Source organism: Panthera pardus, unplaced genomic scaffold, assembly GCF_024362965.1.
Source record: "Panthera pardus isolate Hobbes unplaced genomic scaffold, ASM2436296v1 HiC_scaffold_19, whole genome shotgun sequence".
NCBI lineage: Eukaryota > Metazoa > Chordata > Mammalia > Carnivora > Felidae > Panthera > Panthera pardus.
Window position 1 is genome coordinate 10,762,021 of NW_026526754.1, and position 22,070 is coordinate 10,784,090.

The 22,070-nt window shown below is 49.3% G+C and overlaps 1 protein-coding gene across 5 annotated transcripts in view; it reads left to right on the forward strand.

Annotated features, from left to right (window-relative positions):
• ZFHX3 (zinc finger homeobox 3) overlaps positions 1-22,070 on the forward strand; it is a 250,120-nt gene that overhangs the window by 86,216 nt on the left and 141,834 nt on the right. For 4 of the 5 annotated variants that reach the window (XR_008423547.1, XM_053906606.1, XM_053906607.1 and 1 more), the window contains exons 2-3: positions 2,416-5,174; positions 10,100-10,596. Coding sequence is in view for 4 of the 5 variants with exons in the window: in XM_053906606.1 (XP_053762581.1) it covers positions 2,462-5,174; positions 10,100-10,596 (3,210 nt within the window). In the remaining variant the exon portion in view is untranslated. The remainder of the gene's footprint in view (positions 1-2,415; positions 5,175-10,099; positions 10,597-22,070) is intronic. The other variant, XM_053906608.1, reaches the window with a different exon arrangement.

Here is a 22,070-nt window from a genome sequence, read left to right on the forward strand (position 1 = left end):
GTGGACCCTTCTATCCCACTGGTGTCTTCATGGGCTGTCGTCACTCTCTGTGAATGAGTGGTATTCCACGTGTCCTCTCTGATGGGGCAGGTGGCACCACCACGGGGTCATCTGTCTTTTATAGGTGGCTACAGTGTCATCCTTGCTGGACACCTTTTGCTTGGGAACAGAAAAGTTAGGCAAGTTTTTGTAGGTCCCGACTGCCTAGCTGGATAGTTTGTGGAGGAGGAGGTAAGAGAGAGCTGAACAAGAAAAGCCCACCAATTAATTGGTAAACGCTTGCAGGTTTCTCTGGCCTAGCCCAGGCTGGAGAGGAGATTGGCTTTGCTGTCGATACTCAAGTCCCTAGTGAAGCATCAAAGCTGTTCTCCTTTATCAATCGTGGCCTCCCCTTCCAGCATGTTCCTGTAACTTACCAAGCATTTATGACATTGATTTTACAATCGGGCTGTTAACCCTCCCGCCCCTTCAGCCTGCCAACCTTTTTGGCCTGAGCTGTCAATCAGATGTCGTCCAGCCAATCAGGCGCATCCTTAAGAAGAGCCACCCTGGATTCTCACCTGTATCCCAGCTAAGCCTTCTGAAGTCCCATCGCATTTGCTGTGTGGTTTGGTTTCATGTAGTTATCTCTGTTTAAAATCAATGTGCCTTTTCTAAGGCACACGGAACTTTGTTGTAATGGAATTTGAGGTTATAAGCTTGAGAGATGCTGTGTGTGTGTGTGTGTGTGTGTGTGTGTGTGTGTGTGTGTGTGTGTTGAACAAAACAGGACACGTTTTTCCAAAGCTATTTCTCCAGAGACTTCGGGTAAACCTGCCTTCCCTGTCTTTTCCCGAGGGGGAGCTGTTGGCTTACTGTGCAGTCAAGAATCAAGAAATGAAAAAGAATGGGAACATAGGGGTGGGGTGGGGAAGGAGAGAGACCAAACCCGGCCAAAACCTTCCTCTGATGTGTATGAATGAGATGTTGGGTGGAGAAGCAGCCAAATGTTCTCCAGGAAGGAGGTGTAGGGGGGAGTGTGGCCTGGGATTTGCAGCTGAACAATCGGGGCCGTCCAAGAGGCTGAGTCGACTGTAGGATCCATGCCGGGATGGAAGAAATGCCCCTGTGATGATGTGGCCACAGGAGCAGAGCGATGGCGGGGGATCTGATGCCTCCCTCCCCAGGGATGCGAAGTCTCAGAGGGCAAATTCAGCTCTGTGGCACTCCAGTCGGAAGCGGAAAAGCCCCGGGGCTGAAGGACAGCTGCTCGAGCAGCTACTAATAACTACGAGGCAGGTGTGGAATGGGGGCCGGTGGAGCCCAGCTGCCGTCTCGGCTTGCTGCTAGGATCCCTGACAGCAGAAACCGCCACACCAGTGGTGACCGGGCTCCATCCAGACAGGGCAAGATCGACGCTGCCAGAGGGGGAGCCGGCCAGTTGAGAGTCTTCCCAGATACGTCAAGCTCAGATTTTGCACCATCACGTTTTTAGTCTGAAGCCAGCTCACTCACAAGCAGGCGTGCTCAGTGGGTTCAGGGGGGCGGGGTTGGAGATGGGATTTTGGAGATCTGCCATCCACTTCACAGTGTCGGGGCGGCATTGGGCCTGTTTGTAGATTTAGCTCCTCAGTGTTACTGTTTGTACAATGGGATGATGCTTCCCAGACGCACAGAGGATGAAAGCAGGCATAGGCCCTGTCGAGGGCCTGCAGAGCGTGTCTAGGCCCTGCAGGCTCGCTCTCTGAGCCCTGCAGCCCTCCATCACTTTCCTTTGAACTTCTCAAACTAGACGTTTCGCCAGTAAGAGCAACAGCAGCAGCTTCACCTCTAAATCAGCTAGCGTATCCTCTTGCAGGTTTACCAGTCTTTCTTTGGGGGTGCAAAACCTTTCTCCTCTCGTCCATCCTTCCCTGTCGGGTCCCCTTGCCCCACAGACAGCGTGGGCAGCCGGCAGTGACTTTGAGCTGGCCATCTCTATTCGGTAGGGCCGCCATTCTGCGTCCTTGGTGGGGCCTGGCGAGATAATGTGGCCCTCTTCCTCTGCTGTGGCTCGAGGCCCAGCCCCGACTCTCACACTGTGCTCGCAAAGAACAGAAATTCGAACTGGTCTCCAGGGGGAGAGGAGCCGACAGTCCGAAGACAAGGAGGGAGTCTCCTGTCTGCCCCCCCCCCCCCCCGTCCCCATGCTCCCCACTCATGCCACGGACCCTGGCCGTCATGCCTCGGGCTCCCACCCGCCCTCTGCGCGTTCATTGGACGACGTGGGGGAGATGGCCGGGGTCCCTGCTGCCCTGGCGGTCTCTGTTGTGGGTGTGGACAGAAGCCTGTGAGAGTGCTCTGTGCGGGACCTAGCCTCGGCCCTCCTAACCTCTTTCCTTTCTCTCTCTCTTCCCCCTCTCTCCCTCCTCTCCCCCCCTTGCCTCCGCTCTTCAGGTCCGATCCGTACTGGGTGCAATGAAAGCTCTACGCAGGCCTTACCATGGAAGGCTGTGACTCGCCCGTCGTCTCGGGGAAGGACAATGGGTGCGGTATCCCTCAGCACCAGCAATGGACTGAACTCAACAGCACCCACCTCCCCGACAAACCCAGTAGCATGGAGCAGTCCACAAGCGAGAACCACGGGCCCCTGGACAGCCTGAGGGCCCCCTTCAATGAGCGCCTCGCGGAGAGCTCCGCCTCGGCCGGCCCCACCGCCGAGCCCGCCGGCAAGGAGGTCAGCTGCAACGGGTGCTCGGCCTCCTTCGCCAGCCTGCAGACCTACATGGAGCACCACTGTCCCAGCGCGCGCCCCCCGCTGCCCCTGAGGGAGGAGAGCGGGAGCGACACCAGTGAGGAGGGGGACGAGGAGAGTGATGTGGAGAACCTGGCTGGGGAGATAGTCTACCAGCCCGACGGCTCGGCCTACATTGTCGAGAGCCTGAGCCAGCTGACCCAAAGCGGGGGCGCCTGTGGCAGCGGCAGCGGGCCCCCCCCCTCGCTCTTCCTGAACTCTCTCCCCGGGGCGGGGGGCAAACAAGGGGACCCTTCTTGTGCTGCACCAGTCTACCCACAGATCATCAACACTTTCCACATAGCCTCATCCTTCGGGAAATGGTTTGAGGGCCCAGACCAGGCTTTCCCGAATACCTCAGCCCTGACGGGGCTCAGCCCCGTCCTGCACAGCTTCCGCGTGTTTGACGTGCGACACAAAAGCAACAAGGATTACCTGAACAGCGACGGCTCCGCCAAAAGCTCCTGCGTATCCAAAGATGTTCCCAACAACGTGGACCTGTCCAAATTCGATGGCTTTGTGCTCTACGGCAAGAGGAAGCCCATCCTGATGTGCTTCCTGTGCAAACTCTCCTTCGGGTACGTCCGTTCGTTTGTGACCCACGCGGTGCACGACCATCGAATGACCCTGAGTGAAGACGAGCGGAAAATTCTTAGCAATAAGAACATCTCCGCTATCATCCAAGGGATTGGCAAAGACAAGGAACCCCTTGTGAGTTTTTTGGAACCAAAAAACAAAAACTTTCAACACCCTTTAGTTTCTACGGCTAACCTCATAGGCCCCGGACACAGTTTTTATGGGAAATTTAGTGGCATTCGGATGGAAGGGGAGGAGGCTCTCCCAGCCGGCTCTGCTGCCGGCCCCGAGCAGCCCCAGGCTGGTATCTTGACCCCCAGCACCCTCTTGAACCTTGGCGGGCTCACCAGCTCGGTCCTGAAGACCCCCATTACCTCAGTCCCCCTGGGGCCTCTGGCCTCCAGTCCTACCAAATCCTCAGAGGGCAAGGACTCTGGGGCAGCAGAAGGAGAGAAGCAAGAAGTAGGCGATCCGGATTGTTTCTCTGAGAAAGCAGAGCCAGCCGAGGAGGAGGCAGAGGAGGAAGAGGAGGAAGAAGAGGCAGAGGAGGAGGAGGAAGAAGAAGAGGAGGAAGAAGAGGAGGAGGAAGACGAGGGTTGCAAAGGACTCTTTCCAAGCGAGTTGGACGACGAACTGGAGGACAGGCCCCACGAGGAGGCTGGGCCCGTGGCAGGTAGCAGCAGCAAAAAGGACCTTGCTCTCTCAAACCAAAGCATTTCTAACTCCCCCTTAATGCCTAATGTGCTCCAGACCCTGTCGAGGGGCACAGCTTCTACTAGTTCTAATTCTGCTTCTTCCTTTGTTGTCTTTGATGGTGCGAACAGGAGGAATCGTTTAAGCTTTAACAGTGAGGGCGTCAGGGCCAATGTGGCAGAGGGCGGCAGGAGGCTGGACTTTGCTGACGAAAGTGCCAATAAAGACAATGCCACAGCACCAGAACCAAATGAAAGCACAGAGGGCGACGATGGGGGCTTTGTCCCCCATCACCAGCACGCTGGCTCCCTCTGCGAGCTTGGGGTTGGGGAATGCCCCTCGGGGAGCGGCGTGGAGTGCCCCAAATGCGACACGGTCCTGGGCTCCTCCCGCTCGCTGGGCGGCCACATGACCATGATGCATTCTCGTAACTCATGTAAGACACTTAAGTGCCCCAAGTGCAACTGGCACTACAAGTACCAGCAGACACTGGAGGCTCACATGAAGGAGAAGCACCCGGAGCCGGGGGGCTCCTGTGTCTACTGCAAAAGCGGGCAGCCCCACCCTCGGTTGGCACGAGGTGAGAGCTACACGTGTGGTTACAAGCCTTTCCGCTGTGAGGTGTGTAACTACTCCACAACTACCAAAGGCAACCTCAGTATTCATATGCAGTCCGACAAGCATCTCAACAACATGCAGAACCTGCAGAACGGAGGAGGGGAGCAGGTGTTCAGCCACTCGGCCGGGGCGGCGGCGGCGGCGGCGGCGGCCGCGGCGGCGGCGGCCAACATCGGCAGCTCCTGCGGGGCCCCCTCGCCCACCAAACCAAAAACCAAACCCACCTGGCGGTGCGAGGTGTGCGATTACGAGACCAACGTGGCCAGGAACCTGCGCATCCACATGACCAGCGAGAAGCACATGCATAACATGATGCTGCTGCAGCAGAACATGTCCCAGATTCAACACAACCGCCACCTGGGCCTCGGCAGCCTGCCCTCGCCCGCCGAGGCCGAGCTTTACCAATACTACCTGGCCCAGAACATGAACCTGCCCAACCTGAAAATGGACAACACTGCCTCGGACGCCCAGTTCATGATGAGTGGATTCCAGCTGGATCCCACCGGGCCCATGGCCGCCATGACGCCTGCTCTAGGTGAGGCTGACTCCGTGTTTGTTTGTTCTGGTGACTTGAGTTTAACTGGGGAGAACCGAGAATAGACTGAGGTCCTGTGGATTCGGCTGATGCTGATTTTCTCCAGAGTGGTGGTGTTTACCCTCGAGTGTCTGACTTTCAGGTGTTTTTCTCAAGGACCCCTTGTGTGCCTGTGGGGGGTCGTATGTATTCAGCACCCACACGTGGTAATACTCCGGCTGCACAGGCTGGGATTAAAGTTGAAGGGTTTCCTCTAGTTTTTGGCTTCCGGTCAACTTCCCTCTCTCTTCCCATCTTCTCTTTCTTCATCTCTTTCTCAATTTGAAAAATCGCCCCAATTATCTGCAACTTCTGGGTTCCGTTAGATATTTACCGTAATCTACAGGAAACTGCCGTTCAAGTTGTAAACAGGGACAGTCCTCTCCATAAGAGCGACTCGAAATCACAGTGTACCTTATTCAGATAACCGAACGCTGGGTTCTGTGCCGAGCAGGGAGCCATCCAGATAAGTGCTCAGAGTTCTCGGGTGTGTTCACGGGGATCTCCATGAAAGACACGCGTTCTTTTCTTTTTTGTTTTGCGTGAGTTGTCGCTGATAAGTATAGTTGGGAATTAAATTGCCCCGGGGCACCATAAAGAGTGGTGTGCTAGACAAAAAATGAATACATTCTAAAATTGTACATCAAAGAAAGCTGAATTCTAATATCCATTAGATGATGGTTAATGGAGCCTTTGTCGGCCGTGAAAAAACAACCCATGTTGGAGAAGGTGAGTTGGCCGTGTCTGGACAGCAAGTCTTACCAACTGGCTTAATTGACCTAGAATCGGATCAAGAGGATAGGATTTGGATGCCAAAAGTCATCGGTCTTTGCATCAAAAGAATCACAATCATTTTTAGGGTAGAGCCTCTATAGCGAGAGATGTACAAATCACTTTTACAAGGACCAGTATGATGGGGGCTGTTGCTGCTCCCACCACCTGTGCCTCAGACAGGCACTGCCTGGTCTCTTTCCCCTGACCCGGCTAACCTCTTGGGACCAAGGTGGTGGCCTGGATTAAGCAGTATTCCTTTACTGACACAGGAATAAGTTGTTCTCAGCAACAAAGTGTGAGCAGATTACTTTTAATCTGACATGGTTTAAGTTAATGCCAGGGGCCAAGCCTCCCCAGTTGGCACGTCTTTGTATGGTGTTTTAGTGCTAATTGCTGCTGATGAGTTATAATTTCATAGCATTTAATTTGTTTTTCCTGCGAATTCTTACTACTTTAATCTTATTTTCTGTTTTGGAATATTGACCTGTGGATCCTTTATTACCAAACGATTTGAAGATGTTTTACCAACTGGTTAATAATGGATGCACAGAAATCAATTATTTTATTTGTCCCCAGAGTGAACCATAGGGTTTGCACACCAAGGGATGGCATCATACTGTAAGCCTTTTTTTTTTTTTTTAAAGCCTATGGGAATTGAGGTTTTCTCATCTGGAGATTTAAAATCTTGGGGAGGCAGATCTTGGACTAAATCAAATATAATGTAGGTAGAATGAAGACACAGAAAATGGATAGGTTCATACTGGGTCAAAGTGAGATCTTTTTAATTACCTTGAAAACCAGTAATTCTGACTAAGACTTGAATTAAGTGGTAGAAAAATATTTTGCTTTTACGCAAGTGTCTGTGAGTCTGCGGGGCATCATGCATTATGGGCATATGGCAGATGGAAAAGAAATGGTAGAATAAATCCCTGTGTTCTGGACATGTATAGCAGATCCATACTTTATTTCTTAAAGAGAATAGAGCTTTTCCTTCTAAGGGCTTTTCCCAGGTCAGCCAAGCAAAGGTCGTTGAATTTTCAGGGTTACTGCTTATCATCCAAGGTAAGTCTCTGGAAACCTTCTGTGCTCTTAGTGCACAAGAACAGCTGAGATGGAGCTAGAGTCCCAGATCCTTTATCCTGGAAGCCTGAGTGGGTGTGGGTATGAGAGCATGTGTCCAGAGGTCCTGTAGAGTAAGTCATAGGACCTCGGTAGAAGCGGGTGTATGCAGATGTGAAAGAGCCAAAACATTAAGTCCTATATGCAACTCTGCCGATCTTTCTTGAGGCCATTTGTGAGCAGGCTGTAGGTGTTACTGGGTATTCCTGGGCTCCGCAGGGGGAAAATGTTTTTGTGAAATACATTTCTGCTTACGAAGTTATTATGCTCATACTTCTTTTGACAGAGCCTTCTTTCTTGTGATACCAAACAGATGCTGCTTCTGGGAAGGCTTTCTTTCTGGAGGGCTTTAAGGAGAGGGCTGGCACCCTTTGGTCTGGTCTGGTTGGATTTTGCTGCCATTTGTAGATAAGATATTAGACTCGAAGCCATCTGAATATCCTTCCAGACTTCGCTTTTGATGATCAAGTTTAGCACAGCACTGAGAAACAGCTGGCGGGGTATCTGCTTTTCCAGGTAGCCGCCTAGCTACAGGACATCTGCATGAGGTTTTCGAGGTCCTCTGCTTCTGCCTTTGGGTCTAGAAGGTGTCTTTTAATGCACGTGCCTCTCCGACGATGTGCTCATGGGTGGGCTCTTGTGCCAGGGTGTAAATTCTAAGTATTAGACTTGGGTGCGTGTGGGGAGGTGGGGTCCCCCCCTCACAGAGATGTTACCTCCGGTGTAGCTTCAAGAGTAAACACCGGCTGAGTTCTCACTCACAGGGGCTCTCTTCCTAACTTCCTGAGAAATGGGTGAGGTTCTGCCACTTCCTGGAGGCTGAATTAGTTCCTTCTAGCTCTACAGATTTGTAGGATTCTGAGCCCTGTGTTCATTCCTCCAAGGTAGAGTTCTCGGAGGGAGTTTTGGCTTTCCTGTCGCCTTCGTTTCACTGCTTCTCTGTGTCTTTGATTTGCATTTCAAGAGCTTGGAATGGGAATAGGGACTTACTTCCTCTGTGTGTGTGAGGATTTCTCATTTTTACTCAGGCATCCAGCAAGTGACAGCTGAATTTCTCTTTAGAGCAATATTGATGTGCTGAGGTTAAATTTAAAAAGTGGAGAAGATTTGATGCTTCAGGTGGTTGGCATCAGAAACAAATATATGTTTGCTCCTTGTCTTACCCTCTGGGCAATTTCTGCTTTTACTGAACACAGCGTATGTTTCATGGATGCTACCTGGCCTTTGTCCCCATTAAGGGATGGAGCTTTTAGGCTTTTTTTCCCCCCCCCTCCTCTTTTTCTCTCCCGTCCTAAAAAGAATGTCTTAGTTAAGGCTCCTCTCACCAGGGGAGATGGCAGGGGAGAAGACAAGCAGAAAGCTTCCTGAGCCTTCTGGAATGCACGTGCAAAAGATTTCTGTGGCTTGCTAGATTGTCCACAGGCTTCATATGCAGCCAGTCAGCTCGGTAGAACCTTGTAACTGATCTTCTCACTAGAGGTGCCTCATGTAGCATAAATAAGAAAATCATTAAAAAAAAATCTTTTATTTGATTAGCCGCTAACTTGGATTGTAATCAGTCATTAAAACAAAACAAAATAAAACAAAACCTCAGGCCAACCACATGTAAAAGGTCAAGTCTGAGTATCAGTTGGGGAGGGGCAGGGGCAGACATAATAGCTCAAGTGTGCGTGTGTTTGCGGGGAGAGGCAAAAAATAGAAGCCAGTGCTCGGCGTTCTGCTGGACTTTATGCTGCTAGGTAATGCAGAGAAGGCTGCTGTTTCCAAGCCTATTTTGTGGTATAAGTAAGAGCTTGCAGTATTAATTTACCACTGGTGAGTGAGAGCCCATCCCCAGTTTGTGCAGGGCACTGTAGAGCTGAAAAACAACCAGGGCGAGAAGGGCAGAGAAGAGCTTTCTCAGACCCTTTTGGGGGGACTCTGAGCTGACCTTTGCGTTTCACTGCCCATCTGGATCCACTTCCTGAACCTGTAACATTCTGGTTCCCCTTTAGCCTTGTCCTGCACAGCATCTGTGTAGGGGCCTGGGCGGTCTCTAGAGGTTCAGCCAGGAGAAGCCTGGACCCCTGCCTTAAAGAGGCTGTACCCTGATGGGGACACCGGGCAGCACGTGGCTCTCCATGTGGTTGATGACAAAGGAGAATGTGACATGGCCCATAGCAGACCTAACATTTCATGCACCGTGGGGGCTCAGAAAAGGGGAGTGATTATATTCTTGGGGACATGTTGGAGGAGCTGGCACCGTTGACAGGCAGGTAGACTTTTGACCCGCGGGGTGTGATGAGGAATAGGGAGACCGTCCCCTAAATCTCAGATTTAGAGCTGCGCTCTCCACTGCGGGAGCCACTAGCCACATGTGGCTATCTAAATTAAATGAATTAAAAAGAAATACAATAAAAAATTCAGTCGCTTGGCTGCAACTTTGCCGTATTTCAAGTGTTCACCAGCCACACGTGGTTAGTGACTAGCACGCCAGACCGTGCAGGTACAACATGTTTCCATCATTGTAGAAAGTCCTGCTGGGCAGTGCTGCTTTAGATAAATTCTGGGCCCAATTCTCATTTACCTTGAAGGCTTCATATCTTAGATTACAGCTGTAACTCATTTCCAACTTTGAGGGGTCTGGAGTTTCAGATTCTGTTATGTCTAGTGAATGATGCTTATTCCCATCTTTTCTTGGATTAGAGTGAGGGGCCGAACTGAAATATTCAAGAGACTGTGCTTCTAGGTATTCTTTTCCAAAGTGGGGCAAAAAACATGAAACCTTTTACAAATTTCAGAAAGTCCACAGGAAAAGATCTGAACACATAAAGACGCATAAAGTTGATTTTTTGGGGAGGAGGGTGGTGTTTCCAGGTCGTAGCACCTTGCAACACTTGAAATGGGATCTTTTTTCTCCTGGAACCTAGGCTGAGGGTCAGGGAGGCTGGGGGGTGCCTCAGCTGCATCTGTGAGCCCGGCCGCTGATTCTCTTCCCCTCTCCTTCCCCACAGTGGGCGGTGAGATCCCCCTAGACATGCGCCTCGGGGGCGGGCAACTGGTGTCGGAGGAGCTGATGAACCTGGGCGAGAGCTTCATCCAGACCAACGACCCATCTCTGAAGCTCTTCCAGTGTGCCGTGTGCAACAAGTTCACCACGGACAACCTGGACATGCTGGGGCTGCACATGAACGTGGAGCGCAGCCTCCCAGAGGACGAGTGGAAGGCCGTGATGGGGGACTCGTACCAGTGCAAACTCTGCCGCTACAACACCCAGCTCAAGGCCAACTTCCAGCTGCACTGTAAGACCGACAAGCATGTGCAGAAGTACCAGCTGGTGGCCCACATCAAGGAGGGTGGCAAAGCCAATGAGTGGCGGCTCAAGTGTGTGGCCATCGGCAACCCTGTCCACCTCAAGTGCAACGCGTGTGACTACTACACCAACAGCCTGGAGAAGCTGCGGCTGCACACGGTCAACTCCAGACACGAGGCCAGCCTGAAGCTGTACAAGGTGAGCCCCGGGCTGCTTCTGGAAGGCATGCCTCGGATCCCTGGGTGCTGGGTGCTGGGGACAGGGGACGGGCTGTGTCGCGGCGGGGCTGGTGGCTGGATGGTAACCTGGTGTTGGAAGGGGTGTTGGCATCCGCTTCCTGGTGAAGCTGCAGTGCGGTGGCAGCTTCTGCCACCTGAAGGTTGTTTTTGAGAGGCGCCCGTTTCGGAGGGCGGGTTCCGTTGACAGCAGCCCGATACTTCCCCATCGACAGTGTCTTTACAGTTGGCTTTTTCCCCCTTGAGTTGTTAGTTGTGGCTTTTGTGTACCCTTGTGCTCCTGTATTGTCCCTTTCTCATACATGCTTCATGTTCTCCCTTTCCATCTCGTCCCCACCCCGCGCCCCTTAATCTCTTCTCTCCTAAATGCCTCTGGAGGACTTAGTTCGTTTGTGCCTTGGTTCATTCCTTCATCCATTCGTTCATTCATCCATTCATTAGGTACGTATTGAGCACCTACTGTATAGCAGGTGCTGTTCTGGACACATGCCCACCTCCATGCACAAAACAGACAAAAAAAATTCCTGCCCTCATGGCGCTTCCATTCTTTTGCAGGGAGGTGGGTGATAAATACAGTGCATAGTTGACTAGAAGGTGGCACGTACTATTGGGAAAATTGGGATCAGTTAAGGGGGCTCCTCTGTTCTTTGTTCTGTGCTCCTTTCTCTATCTCATGTTTGCATTTCCCCTTTTCCCCCCTGGGCTTCTTCCATCCTCTTCCTCTCCCTCTGTCTCCCCTCCCCTCCCTTCCCCTCCTCTCCCCTCCTGGCCCCTCCTCTCCTTCACTCCCTCCTTTCTTTCCTTCCTCCCTCCCTCCCTTCTTCCCTTCCTTCCTTCCTTTCTCCCTCCCTCCCTCCCCTTCCTTCCTCCCACCCCCTCCAGTCTTTCTCTCAATCCATAGACTGTAACGGTAACGGTGAGGAGGAGGTGCTCAGATACTGTAAATAGTCCTTTCACTTGCGAGGCAGAATTGCTCCAGACGTTTCTATTGATTTTCACTGGACTTAAAGCCTCACCTTTTTCTCTAATCATCCCATAATGGCTTTAGTATGAACAATCAGGTACAAATCGCCATAAATCTGCCCAGCCTCCTCCCACATACCTTCCACACCCTCACTCTCTCTTTGCATTTTCCTCCCTTTTATTATCAGCCTCCCCTCTTTCCTTTCATGCCATTTCCCACATCTTCTTCGGGGCCAGGGAGCACTTCTTTTGACCCTGAGCTAGTTTTAATCCCCTTTCTACTCCTGGCAATTTTAAAGGGAGACTTTAAATAAGGAAGACCTCAGGTCCTTTCCCCATGTCCGTCTCTGTCGAGATTGATAACTGTAATTCATTTTACAATTGCTCGTTTTCAGCTTGGCAAGAGTCCTGGGTAGAGTGGGTGAGAAACCATTTTAGGGAAAGGAAGAGAAAGCAGAAGTGAGGCAGTAGAAATAGAGGGTTCTAGAATCGCCTGCCGACTCCGGCACAGACGGGCTGGCGTGGTGCAGTGGGGAAGGTCTGGACGCCAAGCAGCTGACCCCCTTGTGTTATAAGTCAGCAAGAACCTCACTGGATGGCTTAGTTTTGTGTCACCATTAACAGAAGAGGCTCCTGGCAGTCACTTTAAGTTAGAGGTCTCGCGTGGCCGTAGCGCGGTACTGATTGTGGTCAAGAAAACCTGACGGGAAACCCATAGGAAAACTATTTCCAAAGGACCCGACTGAGAAAAATTAGTTTGGAGCACTCCCCATGGTCATGGAAGACTGTCTACCACTTTGACGAAGGCTGTTTAGAGTTGGCAAGCAACCGTCCTCTTCCATCTGAGGGGGGAAAGGCCCTTTAGATTCATTATAAAACCTACATGGTGGTGATGAACTTTCCACACTACATTCTCCAGTAAGAGTATATCACGCCCTTGACTTTGCTTCTGAGGGGCCTGGAGCCCGGAGGATTCTCTGAGATTATACCTTTTTTTGGTCCCCAGGACACCTTCACGCATCACACTTAGCAAGTCAGGTTGAGGTAGTTTCCTGGATGGATGTAAGGGAGCCATTTGTGTGTTTCCGTTTGTGTTTTGCTGAACTGTGGACACTCATCCTCCTTGGCCTTATTTTCTCTCTCTCTGTCTCTCTTTTGAATTTAAAAGATGGAGAAGACTCCTCGTCAAAAAAGGCAGTGCAGGTGGGCCACAGATGTTGGGGTGTGGGATAGAACTGGGGAACCAGTGTCTAAAGAAGTCTCCAAACAGTGCACTTGGCTGACACAACCCCGGGGGTGAACGTTCCCCACATTCAGAGCAGAATTCTGTGTGTCAGGAGCCGTAGGTCATGAGTCTGGTCTCATTAGTCCTTGGGTAATGAATGTCCCTCTGCTTGCTGTGGCTCTGCTGTGGGGGTGGGGAGCTCTCTCACCCACCCCTGAGTGACACGGAGATGGGCTTCTTCCAACGCGTGCGCCAAGCCTTTCTGTCCTGCGGTGTGATTAAGACAGACTTGCTTTGCCGCTGAGGGGGCTCACTGTCGTAGGGTGTCACGAGTCCACAGATTTGGGGTGGGGCCTGGAGGTGGTTGAGAGTCAGTTTTTCTCTAGGCCCTGGTGTGGCCTGTAGTAAATGGAGATTGATTGCATGTGATTTTTCCTCTTGCTAATGTAATCCATTAGCCCAGCACATGCATAATCAGTTTAGAGCACAGTTAACTGGATGTAATCGAGTTCTTTACTGTCCGCTAGAGAAACAGCTCCAGATGCTGCTGACCTGGGGAGGGCACCAGGCTTCTCACACACAGCCCTCTTTACTCACCCCATCCTCACTTCCCACCCTGCCCCCCAACCTGTCCTGGCCCCCACCCTGCCCCATCCCCGTGCCTTGGCAAATTAGACATCATTTGGTCAGGAAAAGTCCCAACTTGCTTTGTGCTGCACCTGCTCGAGCAGCCATGGTGTACTGGACTTCCTAATGGGTCTCTCAACCCTCTCTTTCAACTGAGGTCTTTATTCCCTCCTCTTCCTTTTTCATGTTGGAGGAGCTAGAACAGCCATCTCAGGAGATGCAAGCAGAGGCGTAGCTTTCTGGTTTGTCGTTTGACCTCACACTGGTCCAGGGTCCCTTCTCTTGGTGTCATAAGTGCTGGGACATACGTTGCTGTATTAACACTGAGCTGTCTGAAAGCGTGAGAGGATTTCCAATCTGGACTGAGAGAGGGTTTCTTAATCCACTACCCCAACCCCACCTACCTAGAGAAGGGCAGAAACAAACAAAAAACCCTGCTGATATTATCACCCTTGCTTGCATGGGATTGTCCAGTTGTGATTGTGTGAGAGCAGTTTTTCAATGGAGATTAACGTTCGGTGAATTCTTCCTCCCTACCTCCTAGGAGTGGAGGGGAGTTTTGGGTGGGGGGTGAGCTAGAGAGCCCCGGGCATCAGATAAGGCTCTTCCCTTTCTCTGGGCCTCCAGGTCACTTAGTGAAACACTTAGGACTGAATTCCTTCAGTGGTTTTTTGTGTGTGTCTTAAAGAGTTGTGGGCTCTGGTCTAGCCCCTAGAGGTCCTCTGCCCATATGCTCACACCTGCCGTGATGGGGCACTGTGGTTGATCCACCCGGTGGGAAGGGCCAGCAGCCCCAGTCCAGCTTAGAGGCTGGGTCCTTGGTTTCTGTCCGTAGCGATTCATCTGAGCCAGAATGGAAGCGTGTTGTGGGTGGGAAAGGTACTTGTCTCTCATCGGGGCTTGAGCTCCAGAACTTGAATTCCGCCCCTTTCTGCTTTCCCTCATAAATGGATCACTCTTGTCTTTGGGGACCTGGCCACTCCCCCACCCCTTCCACCTGTAGAGCTGTAGAGATGCGGGGTGCCTTTGCTTACCTTAAACAGGGAGTGGCAGGTACTGACAGATGCCTGCCCTCTGCTCCTCCCCAAGCTAGCATAGGTCCTGAGTCCACCGTGTGTGCGTTCACAGCTAGTGTGGGCCCTTACGTGTTTACCTGGACTTCCCTGCTATGTGGCATCCATAGTGAGCTCCCTAAAATTTGTGGCATCTTCTGCTTGAGGGAGGAGAGTGCAGAGAGGACAGATAGAGATCAGTGTACACTTGTCAGCTGTTAGGATCTGCTTTTTCTTTTGATATTTTTCTTCACCTGAGAGTCATTGGACTGGAAATCCATCAACTTTAGCAGATGGATTAAGAACCGCCCCCTCCTGCCACCTCCCCCCCCCCCCCCCAATAGTAACTCTATTACTCAGAGTTCCCAGCTGAGGTGCCTTTGATTAGACCAAGCCTGATGGTTTCATATTAACCTTAAATTATACACAGAGGAGGAGGTCATCTCCCATGGAGTTGGGTCTGGGCCCCATGTGAGCTACCTTGGGCCAACGGGGCAGACGGTGAAACACCAGCTCTACTTGGCTTAAAGTAGAGGTAAAGGATGGCACCAGTTGACTGAAAACACACACCCACATTCTCCACATAGTGGACTTTAACACTTGCCACCCTATTGGGATTCTTTGTGGTGGGAGGAAGTAGGAAACCCTCTGTCAGACTCTGAGAATCCACCTTCTCAGTTCTTCCCCAGACTCATAAACTCACTGGGGCTGTCTCCCAGCAGGGCCATAAATTCATCACAGGGTGGTCGGACAAATCAAAAGACGTAGAACAAATCTGACAAAGATTTCCTCTTCAGTCTGCATTCTTCATGCTCCTTTATGGGTACACTTGGGGGACAGACTGTCTTAGGAAGACAGCTGCATGCTGCATGCTTCATGCTTCAAAGACTGGTAGCCTTTGTCTTGCTTGGAAAGCAGATAGCGTGGATCCTCTGGTGAGCCCTGCCTCCCTCCCTGTCCTCTCCTCCCTGGTGCGGCTACCATGTCTGAAGCACTTGGTCTAGTGTCATCTGCTTTACATCGTCACTCTGGAACTAGTGTCCTCAAACCTTGTTTTCTCATTAGGTTGACTTCTTTTTTTTTTTTGTTATGGGCATTCTTTTGCCCTCTTCTTTCCATACCTTGGTGCCTTCATGCAAAAATGAAAGGAGGGGAATGTTTTTGTTTCCTGTGGTTGATTCAGAAGGTGTGAAAAGCCAGATGTTAGGGCAAATTTTAGCCCATTTAGTTCTCCATGCCCTCTGTCTCCTAGAGCAGCAGGGCATTTGAAGTTCATTTCCCTCACTTGACTGTTGGGCTCACAGATGTGGGCCTCCTGGAGCAGGGCTGGGAGACTACATGTGGGCCCCATGGTCATTCCTGCAGAGCCCGGGTTGGCTCTGGTGAAATTTGTGACCACGAGTAACTTAAAGGAGACTCTAGGAAGATTGAAAGGCCACATCTTTTTAGGAGGGAGTGTTTATGCGATGACATAGTTAATCCTTCACTGCCGTAGTAATTGTGGGCAGTGTATGATGGAGGAACATACATGGCAAGTATATTGCCAGTGTGTGCGTTGTGAATGGTAGACATCTCTCTGCACAGGTTCCTTGCCCTCCCTTCCGGTCAGAACTGTCCCACCCACCTTGATCTGAATCCACCCCCCCACCCCCATGAGTGTTATTTCGTTCAAAACATTCATTCAGCTGATTGGCTGGCTTTATGCACAAACTTTGCCTGGATCCCTGTGGTTATAGTATTATACACACCCTCAGGTCAATAAGGTGAGGTCAGTGTTCTCTTTTGCCTTTTGCCTTAACAAAACTGAGATCTTATTAGATGTGGCTAGTTTTAAAAAGTCCATGCTACCATTGAACAACCATAACACTCACTGTAGCACTTTCTTTTTTTTAAATGATATTAATATTTTTGTTTTGTCTTTATTTTTCCCTTTTTAAATCTTTTTTTGTGCATGGTAAAGAGCTGATAAGACCCTTTTAGAATATTATTCTGAATTATTTCTTACTAGACTAGCATTCCATGTTTGTCTCAGTGTAAGCTACTGATAAAATGTAGATTCCTTATTTTTATGGTAAAATAATTAATATGAGTAATCTATGTTCACTGTGGAAAATTTGAAAAATTCAGGAAAGTACAAGTGAAAATAACTATCAACCTAATCCTCCTGTGCAACAGTGTATTTTTATTTCCTTCCTTTTGTGTATAACAAGCATTCTACAAAATTGGAATGGGCGTGTGTACAGTATTGTACCTGTATATTATCTTCTAATGTCTTTAAGTGTTTTTTAATAATTAAAAAATTTTTTAATGTTTATTTATTAGAGTCTTACTGATGTACAGACAGGTTGTCTGCCATGGTTCGGTATTAGAGACAGTGAGGTAGGGAATAGGTGTGTGCATCTATGTCTCTATGCTTGTGCTGTCCCAGGAAGTGGGATTGCTGGATTCCAGGATGCGATTAATGCCAACAGATACCTTTTCCTGCCTCTTCGGACAGAAGGTGACAGTTTTAACCCCTCCCTGTTAGGTAATGCTCAGATGCCCCTGCAGTGACCGCCATGATATTCTGTTTTCCTCAGATTGGCAAAGTTGTTGCAGCCTGGGTCTCTCTAATTATTACAGAGGGCGAACATTCTTTCATGTGTTTATTGGCCGTTTGTATTTCTTTGGCAGATTTCCTGTTCACAGCCTTTGCCCTTTGATTGTCTTGGTTCGTTCCTTTTCCTGATTGATCGGCAAGAGCTCCTGGTTTATCAGGACTGACGTCCTGATTGTGCTGTGGATGTTGTAGTAGTTTCTCCTGGTCCTTTGTCCCTCTGTACCTTGGTTTATGGTACAGATGTGGGGTGTCGCCGGTGGCCGTGGAGCTCAAGCCGGCACTCTGTGCTAACAGAAGTGGACTGGTTCCCTGTGGGGGTGGTGGTACCTGCCCAAGGCCATGTTGACTGAGTCTCTTTGCATTTTAACATGTAGGAAATTTTCATTTGCATGATGTCCAGTCTGTGCATCTTTTTCTTTACGTTTCTAGCTTTTCTCTTTTCCCAGGGAGACTTTCTCTTTCACATATTATGAAAGTATAAAAGTAATAACACCTACACAACGTTTATTACAAGCCGGGTACTGTCATACTAGCTTTCCATACATTAATTGATTTAATCGTCTATGGATTAGCCTGTTTTCAAGCGGGGAAAGCAAGCCAGAGGGAGGTTACAAGGGTCAAAGTTAGTGAGTGTTGCTGGAGTGAGTGTTCAAACCCAAACGGGTTGGCACTACTTAACCAATATTTTCTTCAATACTTTTTCCTTCCATTTAAGTTTTTAATCTGTAAGGAAAGTATTTTGTGTGTGGGGCATTGGGGGACTCTGTTTTTCTGTATTGTGATTTAGGACTGTATTTTCTTTCAAAGTGGACGGTTGATCGTCCAACAGTTTTTTCAATCACCGTCCTGTCCTAGCTGATGTGAAAGGCCATTTTTATCGTCCCTATTTCTCTAAATCTTACAGTCGGAACATATTCACAGAGTAGTGTTTGTCGAAAGCATTGTGGAAGGAGAAGAGGGAACAGAGAGAGACAGTTCTCTTTTCAAGGCATGGAAAGTCCTGTGGATGAAGTTTCTTCCTCAGACCTTTTCCTGTCTCTGTCCCGAATTTTCCCCAGTGTGAAATTTCTTGGTTTAATTACCTTTGTCAAATTCACTAGGTTGAAGGAGCCTCCACGAGAGACGAGGGTTTGGGAGAGGAGCTGAGTTTCTTTTTGTTCCTTAATGGAGACTGGGTCTCACCAGTTGTCTTTAAAAAAAAAAAAAAAGACAGAGAACAAATACTGAAACTTCTAGAAGTTCCCCTTTCTGAAGTTCTTATTCAGATAACGAGGAGACAGTGTGGCTCTGTCCACATGTTTCTAGTATAAACTGTTCTCTACTGGTGGTGATAAGTCTCCTTTTGGATTCCAAAGGTGTAAGGTGTGCTGGTTTGCTGGCTCAGCCGGAGGGGCAGGGAGGCCTAATTTCAGATATCTAGTAACTACCACTTTGTCAAAATATTTGAAAGCCTCCACCCGCCCGCCCTCAGTCCTCAAGACAAAAGCCCTAGATCTTATGAGAGGAAAATCTCAAACCATCAGCCCCCTGCAGCCACTTAGAGGAAGAAGTCAGACTTGGGGAATGCTTTCTGCGAATGCCATCTGGTGTCCTAGGGGTGCTCTGTAACCCTGAGGAGGATTTTGCCGCAAAGATTCCATTGCCTCCACATTCCAGCACAATTCCATGCGGTACGATTGTTCTATAGGTAAGCCCAGTCTGGCAGGAACTCAGCGCCATAGAATGGGACAAAGGTGCGAACCCCATTTCTAGTCCCTTCAACTTGCTGCAGACCTGGTCTAAAAGGGCAAATTTGAATACGGTTAGTCCCAACAGGTGTTTCTGGTTTTGTTTTGGTGTGGTTTGTTTTGTTTTGAAAGGGAAATCATAAAGGAACAATTAAGCATTGTCAGGAACGCTGTCAGGAGCAGGCAAGAGTTTTTAAGTAATTACATAATATGCCTGAACCGTGGTCTTTATTCTGTTCTCTACATATTGAAACTACAGATGTCATGTGAGTGTAGGGTGGGAAAGACTGTTAATCTGAAAAACGCTTGAGTCATTTCATACTTTAATATTTAGTTAAATTAGGTTTCCAGCTGTTTTTTTTTTAAAAAGTAACCAGTATATAGAGTGAAAGGTAAAAACGTTGGACAGAGAATGTGTTGCTCACAGAAGTGGTGGAGGTTATTGCAACCAGGGGGACATTAGGATGGTGACCCTGGGGAGCACTGAAGCAACCCCAATGGAAGCCTCCACATAAAGTCACCAGATTTAGCAAATAAAAATGTGGAATCGCCAGTTACATGTAAATTTCAAATAGCAAGTAATGTTTTAGCATAAGTATGTCCCATAAAATATAATTGCATATACTTACTTGAAATTCACATTTTTTATATGTTTATTTTGGGGGGGAGGGAAATGAATGAATGAATGAATGAATGAATGAATATGAATGAATCCCAAGCTGGTCCCACACTGTCAGTGTGGAGCCTGATGTGGGGCTCGAACTCATGAACCAGGAGATCATGACATGAGCTGAAGCTGGATGCTTAACTGACTGAGCCACCCAGGCTCCCCTGGACTTCACATTTAACTGGGCATCCTGTCTTTTATCTGGCAACCCTACCTCTGGATGGAGAAAAAAATTCTCTTAGGGTGTTCTGCCAACAGGCTCAACCAGAGCATAAAGAGAGAGAGAGAAGTGGCTTCCTTGTTGGTAAACCTCTTTTTTTTTTAAGCCATTCCCAACAAAAGAGGAAAATTACAAATGCCTCTAATGATGATTTCCAATTTTTGTTATTTATAGAAAACTGTCATATCAGATTTTCACATTTTCTACATTAAATAAAGTGCTTTTCCTATAATGAAATCTGAAATTTTCTCCAGAGCTGTTTGTTAAAATTTGCTTTTCAACAATTTTTTCATTATTTCCTTTTGCTGGAGTGCTTTCATGTCACGTGGCCAGACAGACGTCAGAGTGCCCGGCTAAGCCTCCCACAGCTATGCCAGATGCTTCGAGTGTCATTGCTCACGCTGGTCTGGCCTCCCTCTGCACTTGATCTTTATATGGAGGTGATAGAAATTCACGGCCCTTGAGCGTGGGCTGTTGTACACAGAAGACCCCAAGTGCTTACCTTGGATAGGATGCTAATAGGAATTTTCTCAAGTAGATTTGAACTTGGACTAATCATCAAGAATAATCAGGGAACTTTCTCTAGGGCCCACGTCCTCATCCTATAAAAGGCAAACTAGTTAGAAGGTTAGAAATGTTTATCTACTGATAGTGTTTGGTTTGCCGCCTGTTAATTAGCGGGGCAGGTTCTCAGACCCAGAATGAGGGCCTCCAAAGCATATCTAGTCTCTTAGGTCAATAGTTTTATTCCTCGTCTCGTTTGCCAGGACAGTCTGTGCGTTGAACTTGCGGAAGGACTTTCCCATCCACTCGCTGTGCCTGTTGAGTCTTGCCCTCTCCGGTGACAGGCTCCTCCTTGAGGATTGTTGGGTCTTGTGACCACTCCTGAGCTGACCAGGTAGTCTTTGTTTCCCTGCCCCTCGGAAGGAGGCCGAAGACTGGGCACAGGCACCGGGGCTTCTGGGATGGGAGGCGTCCCTGGACCTGTCATATTCAGGGGCTTTCCTCTTGCTGGTTCAGATGTCAGCACTTAGGACAGCATTCCCCTGTCCAGAGTGCACAAACAAATGGGAAGAGAATTTCTCCCTCTGTGTCAGCATTTATTGAACGCCAGTTTAGTGCTTAGCTCTGGTAGCATTTTGTGTAGATTCAGGTTAATGAATCTTTAGCATGTTTTGTGAAAACCCATTTTGTGTGGGGCACCCTCTGTGAGCAGCACTGCCTGGAGTGTGGTTCACCCCCGGTGTCTGTGCTCTGGGATGGCTTCTGTTTGTGGTCCATGCTGCCTGCTTCAGAATCTTCACGTGGTCCAGAGAGATGAGCAGATAGCGGGTGTGGTTCTGAATTAGAAGATTATTCTTCCAAAAAGTTGGGGCAGACAAGTTCTATCTTTGTGGGGCTGGAACTTTTTTCCAAGGTATTCTCTTTCCTTTATATCTTCTTCCAGCCCCAAAGCTGGAAAGATGTCATAACCCACCACAGCCTGGTGCTGTCTGTCTTCTTTGACACCTGAGGAGGATGGAGTCTCGAATGACCTCAGGGCTTTTCTAACAGGATTCTGTCGCCCTTCACTGCTGGAGGAGCCCGGGCATCGCCAGGCTGGTAGTTGGTGGCGTGGCCGTGATGCACACACGGAGGTTTCCCTTAGTTCGTCTTTGACTTTTATGCACATGCACCACAGGGGTCTTTGGGACAGTGGGAACGATAATGTCGGGGTTTTGTGTTTGTCCCCTGGTTCCCTTCAACCCTTCTCAAGCCTGTGGAGGGAGCTCATGTCACTACAGAGGTCCTGCAGATGAGTTGTTGGTGCTCCTGAAGATCTAGGAAAGGCTCTGATTTTATTTCCAGCAGAGACTGTCCTACTGGAATGATCCTGTCGAGCTTTAGAACTCCTATTGCTGATTTAAACTAGGTCTCATGTGGGGTGCCTGGGTGGCTTAGTCGGTTAAGCAGCCGATTTTGGCTCAGGTCATGATCTCACAGTCTGTGAGTTCGAGCCCCGTGTCGGGCTCTGTGCTGACACCTCAGAGCCTGGAGCCTGCTTTGGAGTCTGTGTCTCCCTTTCTTTCTGACCCTCCCCGGCTCACTTTGTCTCTGTCTCTCTTTCTCAAAAATAAGTAAACATTAAAAAAAGAATTTTTAAACTAGGGCTCATGTGAGCTGAATGCTTCATGTCTCAGTCTCTTTATGAACCATTGACTCATGGGCCAGGAAGGTTCTCTGAGCATCATCACGTGTTTTTCCTACATTTAGGGCACTATGTGCATATGTGTGGGGGATATAAAGGGCCACCCCAAACGCTCACCCTCGGCTCTGGAGCACCCCCCACCCCAACTCCAAGGTCAGTGTCGGCTTC